Here is a 14,452-nt window from a genome sequence, read left to right as displayed (position 1 = left end):
TGCCCCAGTGTGGGCTTCCCTCAGAGTCCCAGCCTCCTCCGGGCACAGCCCCTGCTCCAGCGTGGGGTCCTCCACAGATTGCAGGAGGGCATCTGCTCCCCCCATCACCTCCACGGGTGCAGGGCACAGCCTGCCCTCCCACCATGGGCTGCAGGGGAGTCTCTGCTCTGGCGCACCTCCGCCTTCCTCCTCCTTTCTTCCACTGACCTTGGTGTTCGCAGAGGTGTCTCCCAGGTTCCTTGTCTTAAATACATTATCGCAGAGGTGCAGCCATAGTCAGTAATTGGCTCAGCCTTGGCGCAGAGGCAGGTCTGACTTGGAGCCGGGGGAGCTTCAAGAAGCTTCTCACAGGGGTCACCACTGTAGCTCCCTCCCTTGCTGCCAAAACCCTGCCACACACAAAACCAACACAGTGGGGTTTTTTTGGTTTTCTGGTTTGGTTTGGGTTTTTTTCCCAAGGCTGTTTACTTTTCTGTCTGGTTTGCTATGTTTACTTTTGCTGTCAGCATTTAGGCTCTTCTCATGCAAGTGGAAGATGACTAATTGAGGTCATTGCCCAAACCTTACCTGTGGTAGGGGGATGATCCAAGTAAAGGCTTGAAAGGATTAAGTCTTGCATTTTGGTACCAAAGAACATCAGAAGTGCATCTCTTTCACTGCAGCTGTTAATTAGAGATGTATCAGCTTCTTTGGAATCAAGTGATCATTGATGACATCAGTTTTTTGTCAAGGGCTTATGGATAGTTCTTAAAACTCGATGTGGTGCAAATACAGTCTCCTTTAGGAAATAACAAACTGGAGATTTTGTGGAAAGACTTGAAACCAAGTATTCTTTTATGAAAGTGTTGCTGCTTTTGTATCTAAGAATTCTCCAATCACTTTTCTACATGTTGTGTTTTTCCTCATTTTGGAAAGCAAATCATGCTAAGGTGCACTGGGTGCTCTGTAGCTATGTCCTGTGCTTTGTAGTTGATCACTGCTTCTGTTTCCAAGCAGAAATGTTACTACTGGGCGTACCCCATCTAGGCCAAGATGGCAGGTACAGGTTTACTAGTGTTATAGTATATCTTAGGTATATGCTGATTAAAATGTTTGAGTGTGGGAGGGCTTAGTATTTAGTCTTCTAAAGCACATACTGAATTATGCAACTACATCTATTTGGCTTTTGCTTTCTGAAAAAGTTGCCATTTCATTAAATCAATTCTATAAAATAAAATTGAAGCTAGGGTGAAGATAGTGTTATAATTAGAATAAAGCTGCGTAAATGATGCAATTACAGCTAGCTAAACAAATAATAGAGATGAACAAACCTCTTGTCTGCGCTCCTAAACCCCGTTTTTTAATATTACTACAACAAGCTGGTCTTAAAAAAAGTATTTGGTTCTTCAGTAATGACCCTTTTCTGGAAGAGTCCACAAGTATATTGCATCGCTGCTGTAAAAGGGAAGTTTGGAGATGAGTTTTCCTCTCTTCATTTTGATCCCTTTAAGGTCATTGCTGTGTTTTTAAATTCAACCTTGCAGTAAAGCTTGATGAAGGGGCACAGTCTGACTTCAGTGTTACTCACCTTTGTACATGTCCTGGTTTTGGCTGAGGTAGAGTTCATTTTCTTCCTAGTAGCTGGTACAGTGCTGTGTTTTGGAAGTCGTATGAGAATAATGTTGATCTCACACTGATGTTTTAGTTGTTGCTAAGTAGTGCTTATCCTAAGTCAAGGACTACTCAGTTTCCCATGCTCTGCCAGTGGGGAGGTGCACAAGAAGCTTGAGAGGGCACAGCCAGGAAAGCTGCCCTGAACTAGCCAAAGGGGTATTTCATACCATAGGGTGTTACGCTCAGTGTATAAACTGGGGGGAGATGGCTGGGGGGGGGGATCACTGCTCGGGGAATGGCTGAGCATTGGTCAGCAGGTGGTGAGCAATCACATTGTGCATCACTTGTCTTTTCTTGGGGTTCATGTCTCTCTCTTTTTGTTATCTATCTTCCTTTTCATTATTATATTTTACCTCAGTTATTAAACTGTTCTTTATATCAACCCATGAGATCTACTTTTTTCAGTTCTCTTCCCCATCCCACCAGGGACAGGGAGGATTGAGCAAGCAGGTGTGTGATGCTTAGTTGCCAGTTGGGATTAAACCACAACAGTCCTTTTTGGTGCCCAACATGGGGCATGACGGGTTGAGATAACAACCAATGTGACTGGGATGCGTTAGAACAGATTTGTTATAAGCATTCATTATATTGGTTCAATAGTCGCTGGTCACAATGTTTATTTATTTGCTCTCAAACTTGGTGTGCTTGTTCCTGAAGTCGCGTTATGTAATACCATACTCACAGTATATGCTCCATGTTGTGCTGTTTCTTCGTATTCCCCTTCTCCTCCAGGGTAATCACAATAGCTCTTGAGGATTTTTAATATCCTTGGGATGTTCAAACTAGCATGTTCCTATTGCTGTGTCTCTTGAATGTGTTCCAGGTCTTGTTTAAGGTTAAGAGATCTGCCCTGAGGCCAGATAATTATGAGTGACAGGGTGTGTGGGATCGCATGAGCAAGTACCTAGGACAGTGGGCACCTCCGGTGATTTGGAACTTTACGCAGGAAAAGTGCAGAATCTGGAAAAACTAGTAAAATATTTGGAAAAAGTATGCTGTCACCCTGGCAGTTCCAGAGATGCAAATCACTGCAATGTGCTGGGGCCTGGCCCATGCCTATCAAGCCTTGTCCAAAACAATTCAGTACCCTCAAGGGGAAGAGAAGTTCTCTAGATCTGACGACAAAGCAACAGGCACTGTGGCTACTCCAACCCCCATGACAGGCACTGCAGCTGAACCAGAGAACCAACCAGTGGCAGTGTCGGTTGTCCCTATGCACAATAAGAAATGGACATGAAAGTCATCTCGTTTAGTAAAGGAGGGTGAAGCAGGACCATCACAGGAACAGGAGGAGGAGGCAGAAGAAGAGGTAATCGCCTGATCCCTATCCCTGAGTGAGCTGTGGGGTATGTGAAAAGATTTCAGCTGTGGTCAAGTGAGCACATTATCACCTGGCTGCTCCAGTGCTGGGATAATGGGGCTAGTAGCCTGGAATTAGAGGGTAGGGAAGCCAGTCAGCTGGGCTCACTTTCTAGGGAAGGGGCCATTGACAAGGTCATTGGAAGAGACATAAGTCCTCAGCCTCTTGAGGCGACTCCTGTCAAGTGCGAAGGAAAGGTGTCCTTTCAAGGAAGATGTTATGTGTCACCCAAGGAAGTGGACGACCATGGAGAGAGGTATCTAGTACCTGAGGGAATTAGCCATGTTAGAGATGATTTGTTATGACTGGGACAACACAGTTATCCACAGATCCAGACCAGTAGAAAGTTATACAGAGCACACCATCGTCATACGCCAAGTCATTGTCAGTCATGAAATGGAGAGATGAAGAGGTGCTGATGGTGGGTGATGTGGCTTGCCAACTCTGGGAATGCAAAGAAAATCTCTCTGCGGGACTGCGTCTTGGCTGTGGAAAAACTGAAAAGTGTGAAAATCTGTTCCAGGAGTTCCAGCAGTGGAAAGAGGATAGGTCCTACTTCCCACCTGTACAGACCAGGATCTCGGCTATTAAGAGCAAGCGTTACTCTGCTCAAGAGAGAGGATATAGAGGGTACATACACATCATGGGGTACCCTCTGGTTCTACCTGCAGGACATGAGGAAGTGGGATGGAAAATCCACCTCAACCCTAGAGGCATGGGTATGTGAATTGCAGGGAAAAACAACCACAAATGGGTGTTCTTCCAGGAAAATTGCTGCTCTGGTCTCCAGTGGGCAGTTCCCCAGATAGAGTGGAAGGGCTGATCTTACTCCTGATCCCATGGAAAGGAATTCTAATCCATTTTTACAAGAAGTGAGTAACAATTCCTATGACCAGGACTAGAGGGGCCCTGCTTCCAGCCAGATGGAGGAGAGGGACAACTGGATTTATTGGACTGTGTGGATTCAGTGGCCTGGCATATCAGACCCACAGGCTCTGATGGACACTGATGCAGTGTACAACAACAGCATCAAGTTATAAAGGGGCAGAACTCACCTGTATTTCTGGAGTGTCAGGGGGATTCCAACAGCTAACTGTATTGGAGGCTGAAAGAAGCCTAACTGGGAATGAGTGGCGTAAACACCCCATTGTGACTGGCCCAGAGGCTCCGTGCATCTTTGGCATAGACTATCTCAGGAGAGGGTATTTTAAGGACCCAAAAAGGGTACTGGTGGGCTTTTGGTATAGCTGCCTTGGAGGTGGAGGAAATCAAAGAGCTGTCAACAGTGTCAGGTCTCTCAAAAGACCCTTCTGCTGTGGGATTGCTGCAGGTTGAAGAACAACAGGTGCCAATTGCTACTACAACAGTGCACCAGTGGCAGTACCTCACCAACTGAGACTTCCCAGATTCCCATCCATAAGCTGATTCGTCGACTGGAGAGTCAAGGGGTGATGAGCAGGGCTTGCTCACCCTTTAACAGCCCAATAGAGCCAGTGTGAAAGTCTAATGGGGAGCAGAGACTAACAGTAGACTATCATGGCCTGAATGAAATCGCGTCACCGCTGAGTGCTGCTGTGACAGACGTGCTAGAGCTTCAATATGAATTGGAGCCAAAGGCAGCCATGTAGTATGCCACAGCTGGTATTGCTGATGTGTTTTTCTCCATCCCTTTGGCAGCAGAGTGCAGGCCACGGTTTGCTTTCACTTGGAGGGTTGTCCAGTACACTTGGAATCAACTGCCCCAGGGGCAGAAACACAGCCCCACCATTTGCCATGGACTGATCCACACTGCAGTGGTACCGGGTGAAGCTCCAGAACACCTGCAGGACATTGGTGACATCATTGTATGGGTGGCAGCACAGCAGAAGAAGTTTTTGAGAAAGGGAAGAAAATAATCCAAATCCTTCTGAAAGCCGATTTTGCCATAAACCAAAATAAGGTCAAGGGACCTGCTCAGGAGATCCAGTTTGTAGGAATAAAAAGGCAAGATGGGCATTGTCAGAACCCAGTGGGTGTGATCAACGAAATAGCAGCTATGTCTCCACCAACTAATAAAAAGGAAACACAAGCTTTCTTAGGCATTGTGGGTTTTTGGAGAACGTACGTTCCAAATTACAGTCTGATTGTAAGCTCTCTCTATCAGGTGACCCAGAAAAAGAATGACCTATGTGTATGTATGTCAAGAGACAGGAAAGGTGGTGGTGATTAATTGGAATGTTTTGGAAGATGGGACCTGGGCATGGCATGAATGGTATAGAGTAAGGAGTGGGTGTTGTTCTGGTTTTGGCTGGGATGGAGTGGTATCTTCCTAGTAGCTGGTACAGGGCTGTGTTTTGGATGCACAATTTTGCATTGTGCATCACTTGTCTTTCTTGGGTATTACTTCTGGTTTTGTTATCTTCCTGTCCATTACTATTATTATATTTCAGTTATTAAACTGTTCTTATTTCAGCCCATGAGTTTTACTTTTTTCAGTTCTGCCCCCCATCCTAGCAGGGGGAGGAGACAGCGAGCAGCTGCATGATGCTTAGTTGCCGACTGGGGTTGAACTAAGACAGTACAGAACTCTGTTTTCTTCCCTAGCTGTTGCTTCTGAAATAGAGCATATATTGTGTAGTTTCTCTTGATATACATTAAATGAAATAAGTTAATCTTATTAAATAGTTTATTTTTCTTCTCATTTCTTTAGGGTTCGCTTAAGTCCTGCAGCTCGCAACATTCTGGAGACACATGGACTAGATCCAAGCAATGTTACACCTTCTGGACCTCGAGGAATCTTCACTAAAGAGTCTGTATATATTTCAGTAAAGCTAGAACCTCGTATTCCTTATTTCTCCCTTTGAATCTAGAGCAATCTCCGTGAACTTGACAAGTCCATTTATTTAAAAAGCCAACTTTTTGTTCTAGTTTTTTTGGGGGGGGAAATGGCTTTGTTAAATTTGAAAAACCTGTTGAGAAGATATGGAGAAGAGGTCAGGAAATATTGTAAGAAGCCTTTAATTAAAATTTTTTTTTTTTTTTATATGCTATCTGAGCTGCATGGTACTGCTGTCACATTTCCTGCAGCTCAGCCTAATGGTGGCTATCAACTCCTAGGCACCACTGTTAGCTACCATTGTAGATCTCAAGAATTTTGCTACTCAGAAATCTATTCAGTGCCAAAATAAAATACCAGTGGCCTGTTTTCTTCAACTCCTTCTCTGGGGAGTTCAGATCTTTTGCTTCTTTCACTGAAGTTCAGTTACGAAGTCTCTCAGGATTTAATTTGTTCCATTTTTTTATTAGGCTGGGGAGAGCAATGAAGTGTAGTGGTAAGAAATCCAGAGTTCTGTTTTTCTCCCATATTTGTTTTTTTCCCTGTCTTTGATTTAAAGAACGTTTGTTTACAAACCTGTGGTTTGTTATGATCAGGCTTCTAGTATTTTCCTATACTTTTTGAGTATTCTGATGTAATAATTGGCACTTAAGCCTTGGAAGGAGGAACCCGTGTACAAAAATGTGTTGTGGTAGATCCAGAGCCCTTAGCCTTGAAATGGTGCATTATCTACACATTAGTGTGTGTGTAAGTGGAGGTGAGGATTTTGACAGAAGTACTTATTTTTGTTCTCAATTAAATTATTCCTTTTGACAAATGCCATCATTCACCTACACAGACCTTGTTAGCTGCTGTAATTTTAGTTCCATTCAAAGACAACCAGGTCAGCATAACTTGGAGTTGAACCCAGAGAAGCAGACAGTGGAAGCCTGCTGTTTTTTCAAAAGTCTTTTTCATATGGTCTTTGGCTGAGTTGAGATAAATTATGGAGCTGAATAGATATAATATCCTATGTAACAGCAAATTGTCAGAGATAGTTTTTTCTTAATTATGTACGTGTAATGGTATTTTATGGTGTGCTACTAGGCTATGGCAGGTGGAAACCCTCTAGGACTTTTAGCTACCTAATTAACATTCACTAGTTGTCACGGAGATGTAGCAAAGACTTTTCTGTAGCTATGAGAATTACCTGACAAAACCTTCTTTTTTCAAAACTGCTTTCTTCCATATAAAAGATTCAACTTTTAAATATCATTTTAAGATACAGACTGTCTGGGGTTTTTTTAACCATTCTTCTGAAATGGTGTTAATCTTGCAGATGCCTACAGGCTCTGCTATTATATTCAGTTGGAAATTAAATGTTCGTAGATTTTTATAGAGAGCTGCTACAGATATTCAGGGAAATATTTCTTTTCCTAACTCGAGATTACTGTTAAAATTCATGCCATGCTTTATAGCAGAGTGACTCATGGTCTCTTTTCCAAGTAGACTAGTGATTGATTCTTTGAGGGGGTGTTGCAAGTTCACTTTTCACTTCTAAACTCTGAATTTCCTTATTGAACAGGGCTCACACTCACTAGATTACAAGAAACAAAGAAAGATAGTGAGTTACGTAAGCAAGCAAGATTCTTTCCCCCCAACCTTCTATCTTTAAATTCAGTTCACTTTTAACAGCAATAGGAGCTTTCACTTAATGGTTTCCTGTCATAATCTGCTCCCTTAGTAGGCTGATACTTCATTTCTCTTACATATCTGTGCAAGGCTTAATTACTGTTGTCATCTTCGTGCTTGTTTTTGTTTTATGGAATGGCAACTTTTTTTTATCTTTCAGCAATATCCTCTGCTTTCTTCAGAAATACACTAGCAAATTGATGTGTCAGTACCGAGTAACTCCCAACTTCCGTCAAAGATTGCACCATGTTCCTATTCATCAGCTCAGACACTGTGTTTGGAAGAGCAATGTTAAAATTGTTGGTTGTTTCAGACTACTTCTGCCCTTTCTCATCCTATTTACTAGTGATCTAGGGATTTATAAATGCAACCTTAAAAAGGTGGGGGGGGGTAGTTACCAATAATAACTGGTTTTCTGAGGCCATGTTCCTCCCAGCTGTACCTTCCTACCAGCTGTCACTAAGTGTGATTTGGGATCTCAGAGCTGCTGAGGCATTTGCATTTTCAGCTTGCAAATAAGGCACAGGCACACATGTAGTTTTCCAGAGAGTAATTTCATGTGCATGTCTTGAGCACAGATTTACAGTGGGATCTGTGCTGCATGCAATTTGTCAGCTGCCATTATGGAGCAATGAGTTGTTCCTATAATGTTGATAGTGCAGTAAGTCTGAGACCTAGAAGTTTCTGATGTGTAACATTCTCTGCTCACCTTTTTCCTTCCTCCATGACATCTTCTATGAATTGAGTAATTGGATATTCAGATGAAAGGGGATTGGGACAATTTAGTAACAGTAACTGCCACCAGAGGGAAGCTAGTGTCAATCCGTGCATCTCCTGTTGCACCACTTGGTGACTTTTAGGTGTGTGTATAGTCCCTGACTTGTGTGTTTCAAAGTATATTTTGAGCACAAAATAGTTTTCTTTCACCATTCTTTGAGTTTTGGCTAACACAAAGTGGAAAGACTACACGCTTCTGTAGTAGTGGAAATCTCAAGTGTAACAGAGTTGCCAGAGTCTGCATAATAATAACAGTTTGGTAAGGCATATTTCTGTTTAACAAATGTTTACCAAGCTCTGGTATCCTTTCTGCTTAGCAGACAGCTCTCTTTCATGTTTGTTACCTCTCTCTCTCTCATCTTTCTCCATTACTATCCTGTGTTGATGGAGGCTGATAGAGTAGTTAGATGTGTCCTTTTCCAGTTCTGATAAAATATTTGCCTGACTTGTACTGAAATCGGTTTAATTTGATTTGCTTTGGTGGTTCCTCCAACTCTACTCGTACGCAGGCTCGCAGTCTTGCACCCATGACAGTCATAACATTGATGTATATATTTTTCTTATTCAGTTAAATCATGTGGAATTGGTGGTGGTGAAATTATTTTTATATGTATGTATTGAATATATAATATGTAAAATATGAATACATATGAAAGATGATTTCTATATATGTATTTTTTTATATATTTATATCTCATATCATACATGAGTTTCAAAAACCCCTGAGTGAATCTTCTAATCTAAAAATAAACTAAATTTGGGCAATGCATTTTTCAGTTAACACACTGAAAGCCACCAAAATTATTAAAGCATTTTGACGTGACTATGATAGGTAGGACCATCTGGTTTTTGTCATTTGCATAATGTATGGAAGTAATTTTAAAGCATTTCCTTAACTCTAAAAAATTTATGAGAAGCTATAAAAGCTTTATTTTATGTATTATGGAATATAATGAGCAGATGGTCTGTCTTATGCCTGCCAAGTTAAAACAGTTAAGTAATTTTTGATAGCTTCTAGTATGTTAACTAGGAAAGTTACATTATATCATGCAGTTACTTTTTTTGTCTTAAATTGTAATGATGGGATAATTTTTGTTCAATGAAATTAATTTTTTTTCCCCAATATAGCAGTTATGTTAAATACTAAACACTTATTTTTAAAAGAAATTTTGGCTAACATGTTAATTTGGAAAAAGAAGGAACAACTTTAATAATGACAAATTTACGTCCTGACCTTAGTCATTTTTTAATTTTTAATATCATTTGCTGAAGTAGGTACTGAAGCTAAAGCTAAATTGAAGCAAGTCAGCAGTCAGTAGAAGGCATTCTGTAGAACGTACAGAGCTTTTCAGTTTTCAGTTTTTGGTTCTGGAGTGCTACTTTGTTAGGAAGAACTAAGAATGCATGATGTTCTGAGATTTTGTCCTTTCTGCAAAGATTAAATAACACAGAAACTGTTGACTGTCACTCAAGAATAGACTCTCACTCAAGCAGTAATCTAATGAAATTGGATAGCTTTGATGTTTAGTATTTACGGCTTATGTTTCAAAGCCATGGTATGGTTCTAAGTAGTCTGATTTTCACATTTATTTTTAATTTCCTCTGCCAGTTTATGTAATAAAACTGTGTACGTAAACCTTCGTGTACGTGCTGTGGTGACGTCTTCATGAACTGATAGAGATTTACCTGGGGGGTGTGATACAGACTTGTGATCAGATCTGGAGCATAAAAAAAGGAGATCTATGACTGATACAACTCTTCTAACAAGTCGCTAGGATAGGTGCAGTTACAACTGCAAACCAGAAGTTTTGCTTACATCCCTTGCAGCTGGGAAGGGAAGTGGTGGTGGAAATGCAGTCTCTTGTGTTTAGCCTCATAGGTGCTAATCCTTTTCTATGTTGCTTTATAAACACAATGCACCTACGGTAGATGTAGTGTTGTAGCTTAAAGATGGTAGTTTACTTATGTCTGTCATACTGTGCCCACAAGAGGGAAGTGTTGTGGTGGTAGCTGTATCAGTATAAATATTCTCCCAGGGTCTTTATAGGGTAGATGAGGTTCAGCCACACCTGGGACTGGTAGATGTTACTCTCTTTTTGGCTTTGGTTCTCTAGTGTTGTGCTGTCTTTCAAATTGCTTATAAAGTATTAACTTGTATACTATCTACACCTGTTTGTGCGTATTTATGTCAGAAAGGTACAGAGAAAGGAATGATAAATGTACTACTCAATTTTCTGTGAGTACTAATTAATTACATTAAATTCAAATGATTACAGATATAGCACATGAAACAGCTTATATTTGAGACTCTGTAGCCTAAGTGTACTGTAAATCTTATTTAGAAGAATTGTTAGTGCAATTCACAAATTACCTTGTATACTCACTAGTGATGATGAATGTTACACTTCTCTAACACAAATGTTTTCTGTTACTGCATATTCAGATCCTTTTATTCACAGAAGTTAATGAGAATTTGATAAAAAGATATGACAAGAGAGACACAAAATTCCTATCAGTTAATAATAATCACCTTCTTAATGTTTGGTTTGACAACAGAAATTTAAATGCACAGAAGTGACTAATTAATTAAGTGATGGAATAGCAATACTTTGGGAATTTTGAGATCGTTTCTTTGTGGTCAGTATTTCACTGTGTTTAATCACCAGGGATGCTCTCAAACTTCTGCAAGAGAAGCAGAAGGGCAAGCCCAGTGAATTGAAACCTGTGATTTCTCCAGCTCCTCCTCAGCCTACTGCAGTGCCTTCTGCTTCGCAAGCAGCAGCTGTGACTTCTGCTTATCCAAGGCCAGCAGTTCCACCAGTTTCCACACCAGGACAACCTGCTGCACTGGTAATACTTCTGTTAAGTTCTCAACATTTCTACATTAAATATTGCCATAGCCACTTAAGTAGCTATATGAGATTTCCAGAACTGGAGAGACAAAGGAAACTAAGGCCACCCAGATGCCAAGCCCGGTCATGTGCAGTTCTCAGTATGTTGAGTGAATCTAAAGCATTGTAATTCAAACTGCAGAGCTCTTGAAACTCTGGTCTGCACACTACTTTATGTAACTTGCAATTTGAACTCATGAAAAAATTGACATTGCAAGCCTTGGAAAGGGGAAAGTCAGAGACAGCAGTTTTGTTTCAGTCCCCAAACAAGAAGATGCCACTAGCTTGGAAATCAACAATACAACCTTTCTCTCAATCCCTGCGGGATCAATACGTCAGCGTGTATTTCCAAACTCAGATAAACTTGAATCCTGATTTAATTTTAGTGTACTACATTTGTTTGCTTTCCTGCAATATAAGTATATGTAAATGTCCGCTGATGAGTTGTGAAGAAGCAAGTAAGGAAAGAACTTAGTGGGTGCTTTGAAGAGCAAACTCTAGCACCTAAATACAGTTTCTATGTTAATTTGAAATATTAGATATACCAGAAATTATTTTTTAAGAGTAAATGCCCGTGCTGAAATGTACATTAGTAGAAATTGAAAAGCTTTTATGGAAAATGGAGGGGAAAACCTTTGTGGTCTAGAACTAAATTTGAAGTATCTTTACAGGCTGAAGTTTACAATGTAGTTACAGTTCATAACATTCAGAAAGTGCTGCTTTCTTTTGCACTGTAGAAAGAAGCAAATAGCACACAGAAAACTCAAACTTAGATATTTTTCCATTACAGAAAAAAAATCTTTCTGTGATTGCACCATAATACACATACTGCGATTTGTTGTGTGTTGAGTACTACTCAGTATGAAGTATAGGTACTATAGGTTAGGTATACAAAATAATGTTTTACAAAATCACTTATTTCCTTGCTTTCTGTAGTCACTGATACTTTAAGAGATTCCTTGAAAGTTGACTCGCTTCTGTGAAGAAGCTGGAAAAACTTCTACATTGAAACATTACTGAATATGTCTGGAAGGAGAGAGAACAACAAAAGATGCACAGTAAAGCCTTTCTTAAGGAGCAACTCAGGGAACTGAAAAAGCAGTAGCTTACTGAGTAAATATTCTATTATCATTTGAATGGAACAAAGCATGTCCTGAGCAATATGCCAGCTCCGGCAGATGGAACAGTGCTTATGTACTCTGAGAATTAATGCCTGAATATTTGAAATATTTTTACTAAGCAGTCTGCTAGAATAGTAAGATTAGTTCTATACTGTAAAGTGAAACTGTCCTTACTCTGTAAAACCTGTTGTGTTGATCCAAGTTAAGTGGAATACACTAAAACGCTCAATGGTCTTTATTGTATTAATTTAAGTAGTTGGAATGTATCACTTTTTGATATCTAGGGGATATTTGAAGTGAGCAGGAGTCACTGATGATAACACATCAGTGCTAGAGTCCTGTTTCAACAAAGGGGAAGTATGTTTGCACTCTTGATAATTAATATGCAGCATATGATTTCTTTCAGGGCACATTCACAGAAATCCCAGCTAGCAACATCCGAAGAGTTATTGCTAAGAGATTAACAGAGTCTAAAACTACTATACCTCATGCATATGCTGCTGCTGACTGTGACATTGAAGCTATTTTGAAATTAAGAAAAGAATTGGCCAAAGGTTAGTGATTAAAATGATTTACTATAACGTGGTACTAATGCATAGTTTATCTTGTTTACATAATCTTGCCCAGAAGTGTAGATTTTTGTATAGGCAGAACACTATGCAGTCAAACAATCTTTTTCAGTATTCTGTATGTTGGACTCAAGATGTAGTTCCCTGTGATTATTGAATTGGACAATTCACCAAGATATAAGAAGACAGGTGTTACTTTGCCAACTAACAAAACACTCTGTACACAACTGCAGTTTAACCCAGGACTACACATTGTCCAGTAGGTTTTTGTTTCCTTCCATCCAGATGCAGCAATATTTAGCTTCTTGATGGTTACAGTCTCAAAGTATTCATGTGAAAGGTAATACAGAAAGCTTCAAATTAAAATATGCAAGGTTGGACCAGATGATCCTTGGGGTCCCTTCCAACCTGGTGTTCGTTGATTCTATAATTCTGTCCTTCTTGGTACAATGTTAAAATTTAGTTTTGCTGGCCTCTTTGTTGCATTTACTGGAAAAGGAAAGCTAATGCAACTTCTCAAATTCTGAGTGAGAATGACTTTACCCATGGCGAGGAAAGAAGGTTTAGCACATGTCAGCCAATGCATGGTAAATTCCTCTCAAAGGCAAAGTAATGGTATTAATGTGAAGGAGGCTTACTGAAATTTGTATATATGTTTAAAGCTATGTTAAGCTGTTGGAATAGAAATCTGTCCCACAGAAAACTGGATCATTTTAAAATGTACATTGAGTTTTGGGTTAAAAGTTATAAATCTCAATGTGTGTATATATGTGTAAACGCCAGTTTTCATGTGTCCACTGTGTCTTATTTAAATTTTTCCCTTTTTGTCTCAACTTGTATTCACTTGAAGTGACTTATTTAGAGAAAGTTCTTGAAGTTTAAGGTCATAATCAAAGATTGCTTTGTTTTTGCTAAAACTGTTTGGTTTTGCTAAAATCAGCTGAGGATACTGTGCAACAGGATGTTTTAATCATTTCAAAATTAACTATGCAGACTGGAATCTTCTTTCCAAAATCTCAGTTCAACAAAGTATATATGACATGCATTTAAAAAAACAAGATGATTTTTCAATAGAACATTCTTCAGGCAAGTACTTAATTTTCATGCAAAATATCAAAAGTGTTGTTTGCTTGGTGTCTTTTTGTTTAAAGACTTCTACTTAGTTGGTGTAAAAAAACCTGAGTGAAAGTGTTTTTATTACTTTAACATCATAATCTTCTTAATGTAAATAAATTCTATTATATTTAGAAATATTTGGTCAATATACTGACTTTAATGTTGTCTACAGGAAGTGGCTTCAGTTTCATAATTCATGAAGGTCTTAAACCAAAACCTGTGGAAACTTTAGGAAAACATTGTTTTATATTATGTCAGCTCTTGCAATTGCCTGCAGTTACTAGCATTTTCATTTTTCCTTTTTTTTTTTTTTTTTTAATTTGGTATTTGGTTTAATATTCTGTTAAGAGGACACCCACACAGTGCAATCAGTTTCTAAATACCAGTGTCAAAAATATGGAAACAAATGTTTTCATAAAGCTTTGACATCTGTATGTTAATTTGTTGAAGCCAGATTTACAGCTGAGTAGATTAGATTT

General features: G+C 39.5%; 1 protein-coding gene across 2 annotated transcripts in view; it reads left to right on the top strand.

The window, feature by feature from the left end:
• The window catches only part of PDHX (pyruvate dehydrogenase complex component X), a 67,393-nt gene that overhangs the window by 25,834 nt on the left and 27,107 nt on the right, over nt 1-14,452 (top strand). For both annotated transcript variants that reach the window (XM_074852574.1, XM_074852575.1), the window contains exons 5-7: nt 5,703-5,801; nt 10,943-11,126; nt 12,695-12,842. In XM_074852574.1, coding sequence (XP_074708675.1) covers nt 5,703-5,801; nt 10,943-11,126; nt 12,695-12,842 — 431 coding nt within the window. The remainder of the gene's footprint in view (nt 1-5,702; nt 5,802-10,942; nt 11,127-12,694; nt 12,843-14,452) is intronic.

This window comes from Strix uralensis, chromosome 29 (assembly GCF_047716275.1).
Source record: "Strix uralensis isolate ZFMK-TIS-50842 chromosome 29, bStrUra1, whole genome shotgun sequence".
Taxonomy (NCBI): domain Eukaryota; kingdom Metazoa; phylum Chordata; class Aves; order Strigiformes; family Strigidae; genus Strix; species Strix uralensis.
The sequence above is the reverse complement of the archived record's forward strand: the minus strand, read 5'-3'. Positions and strand labels throughout refer to the sequence as shown.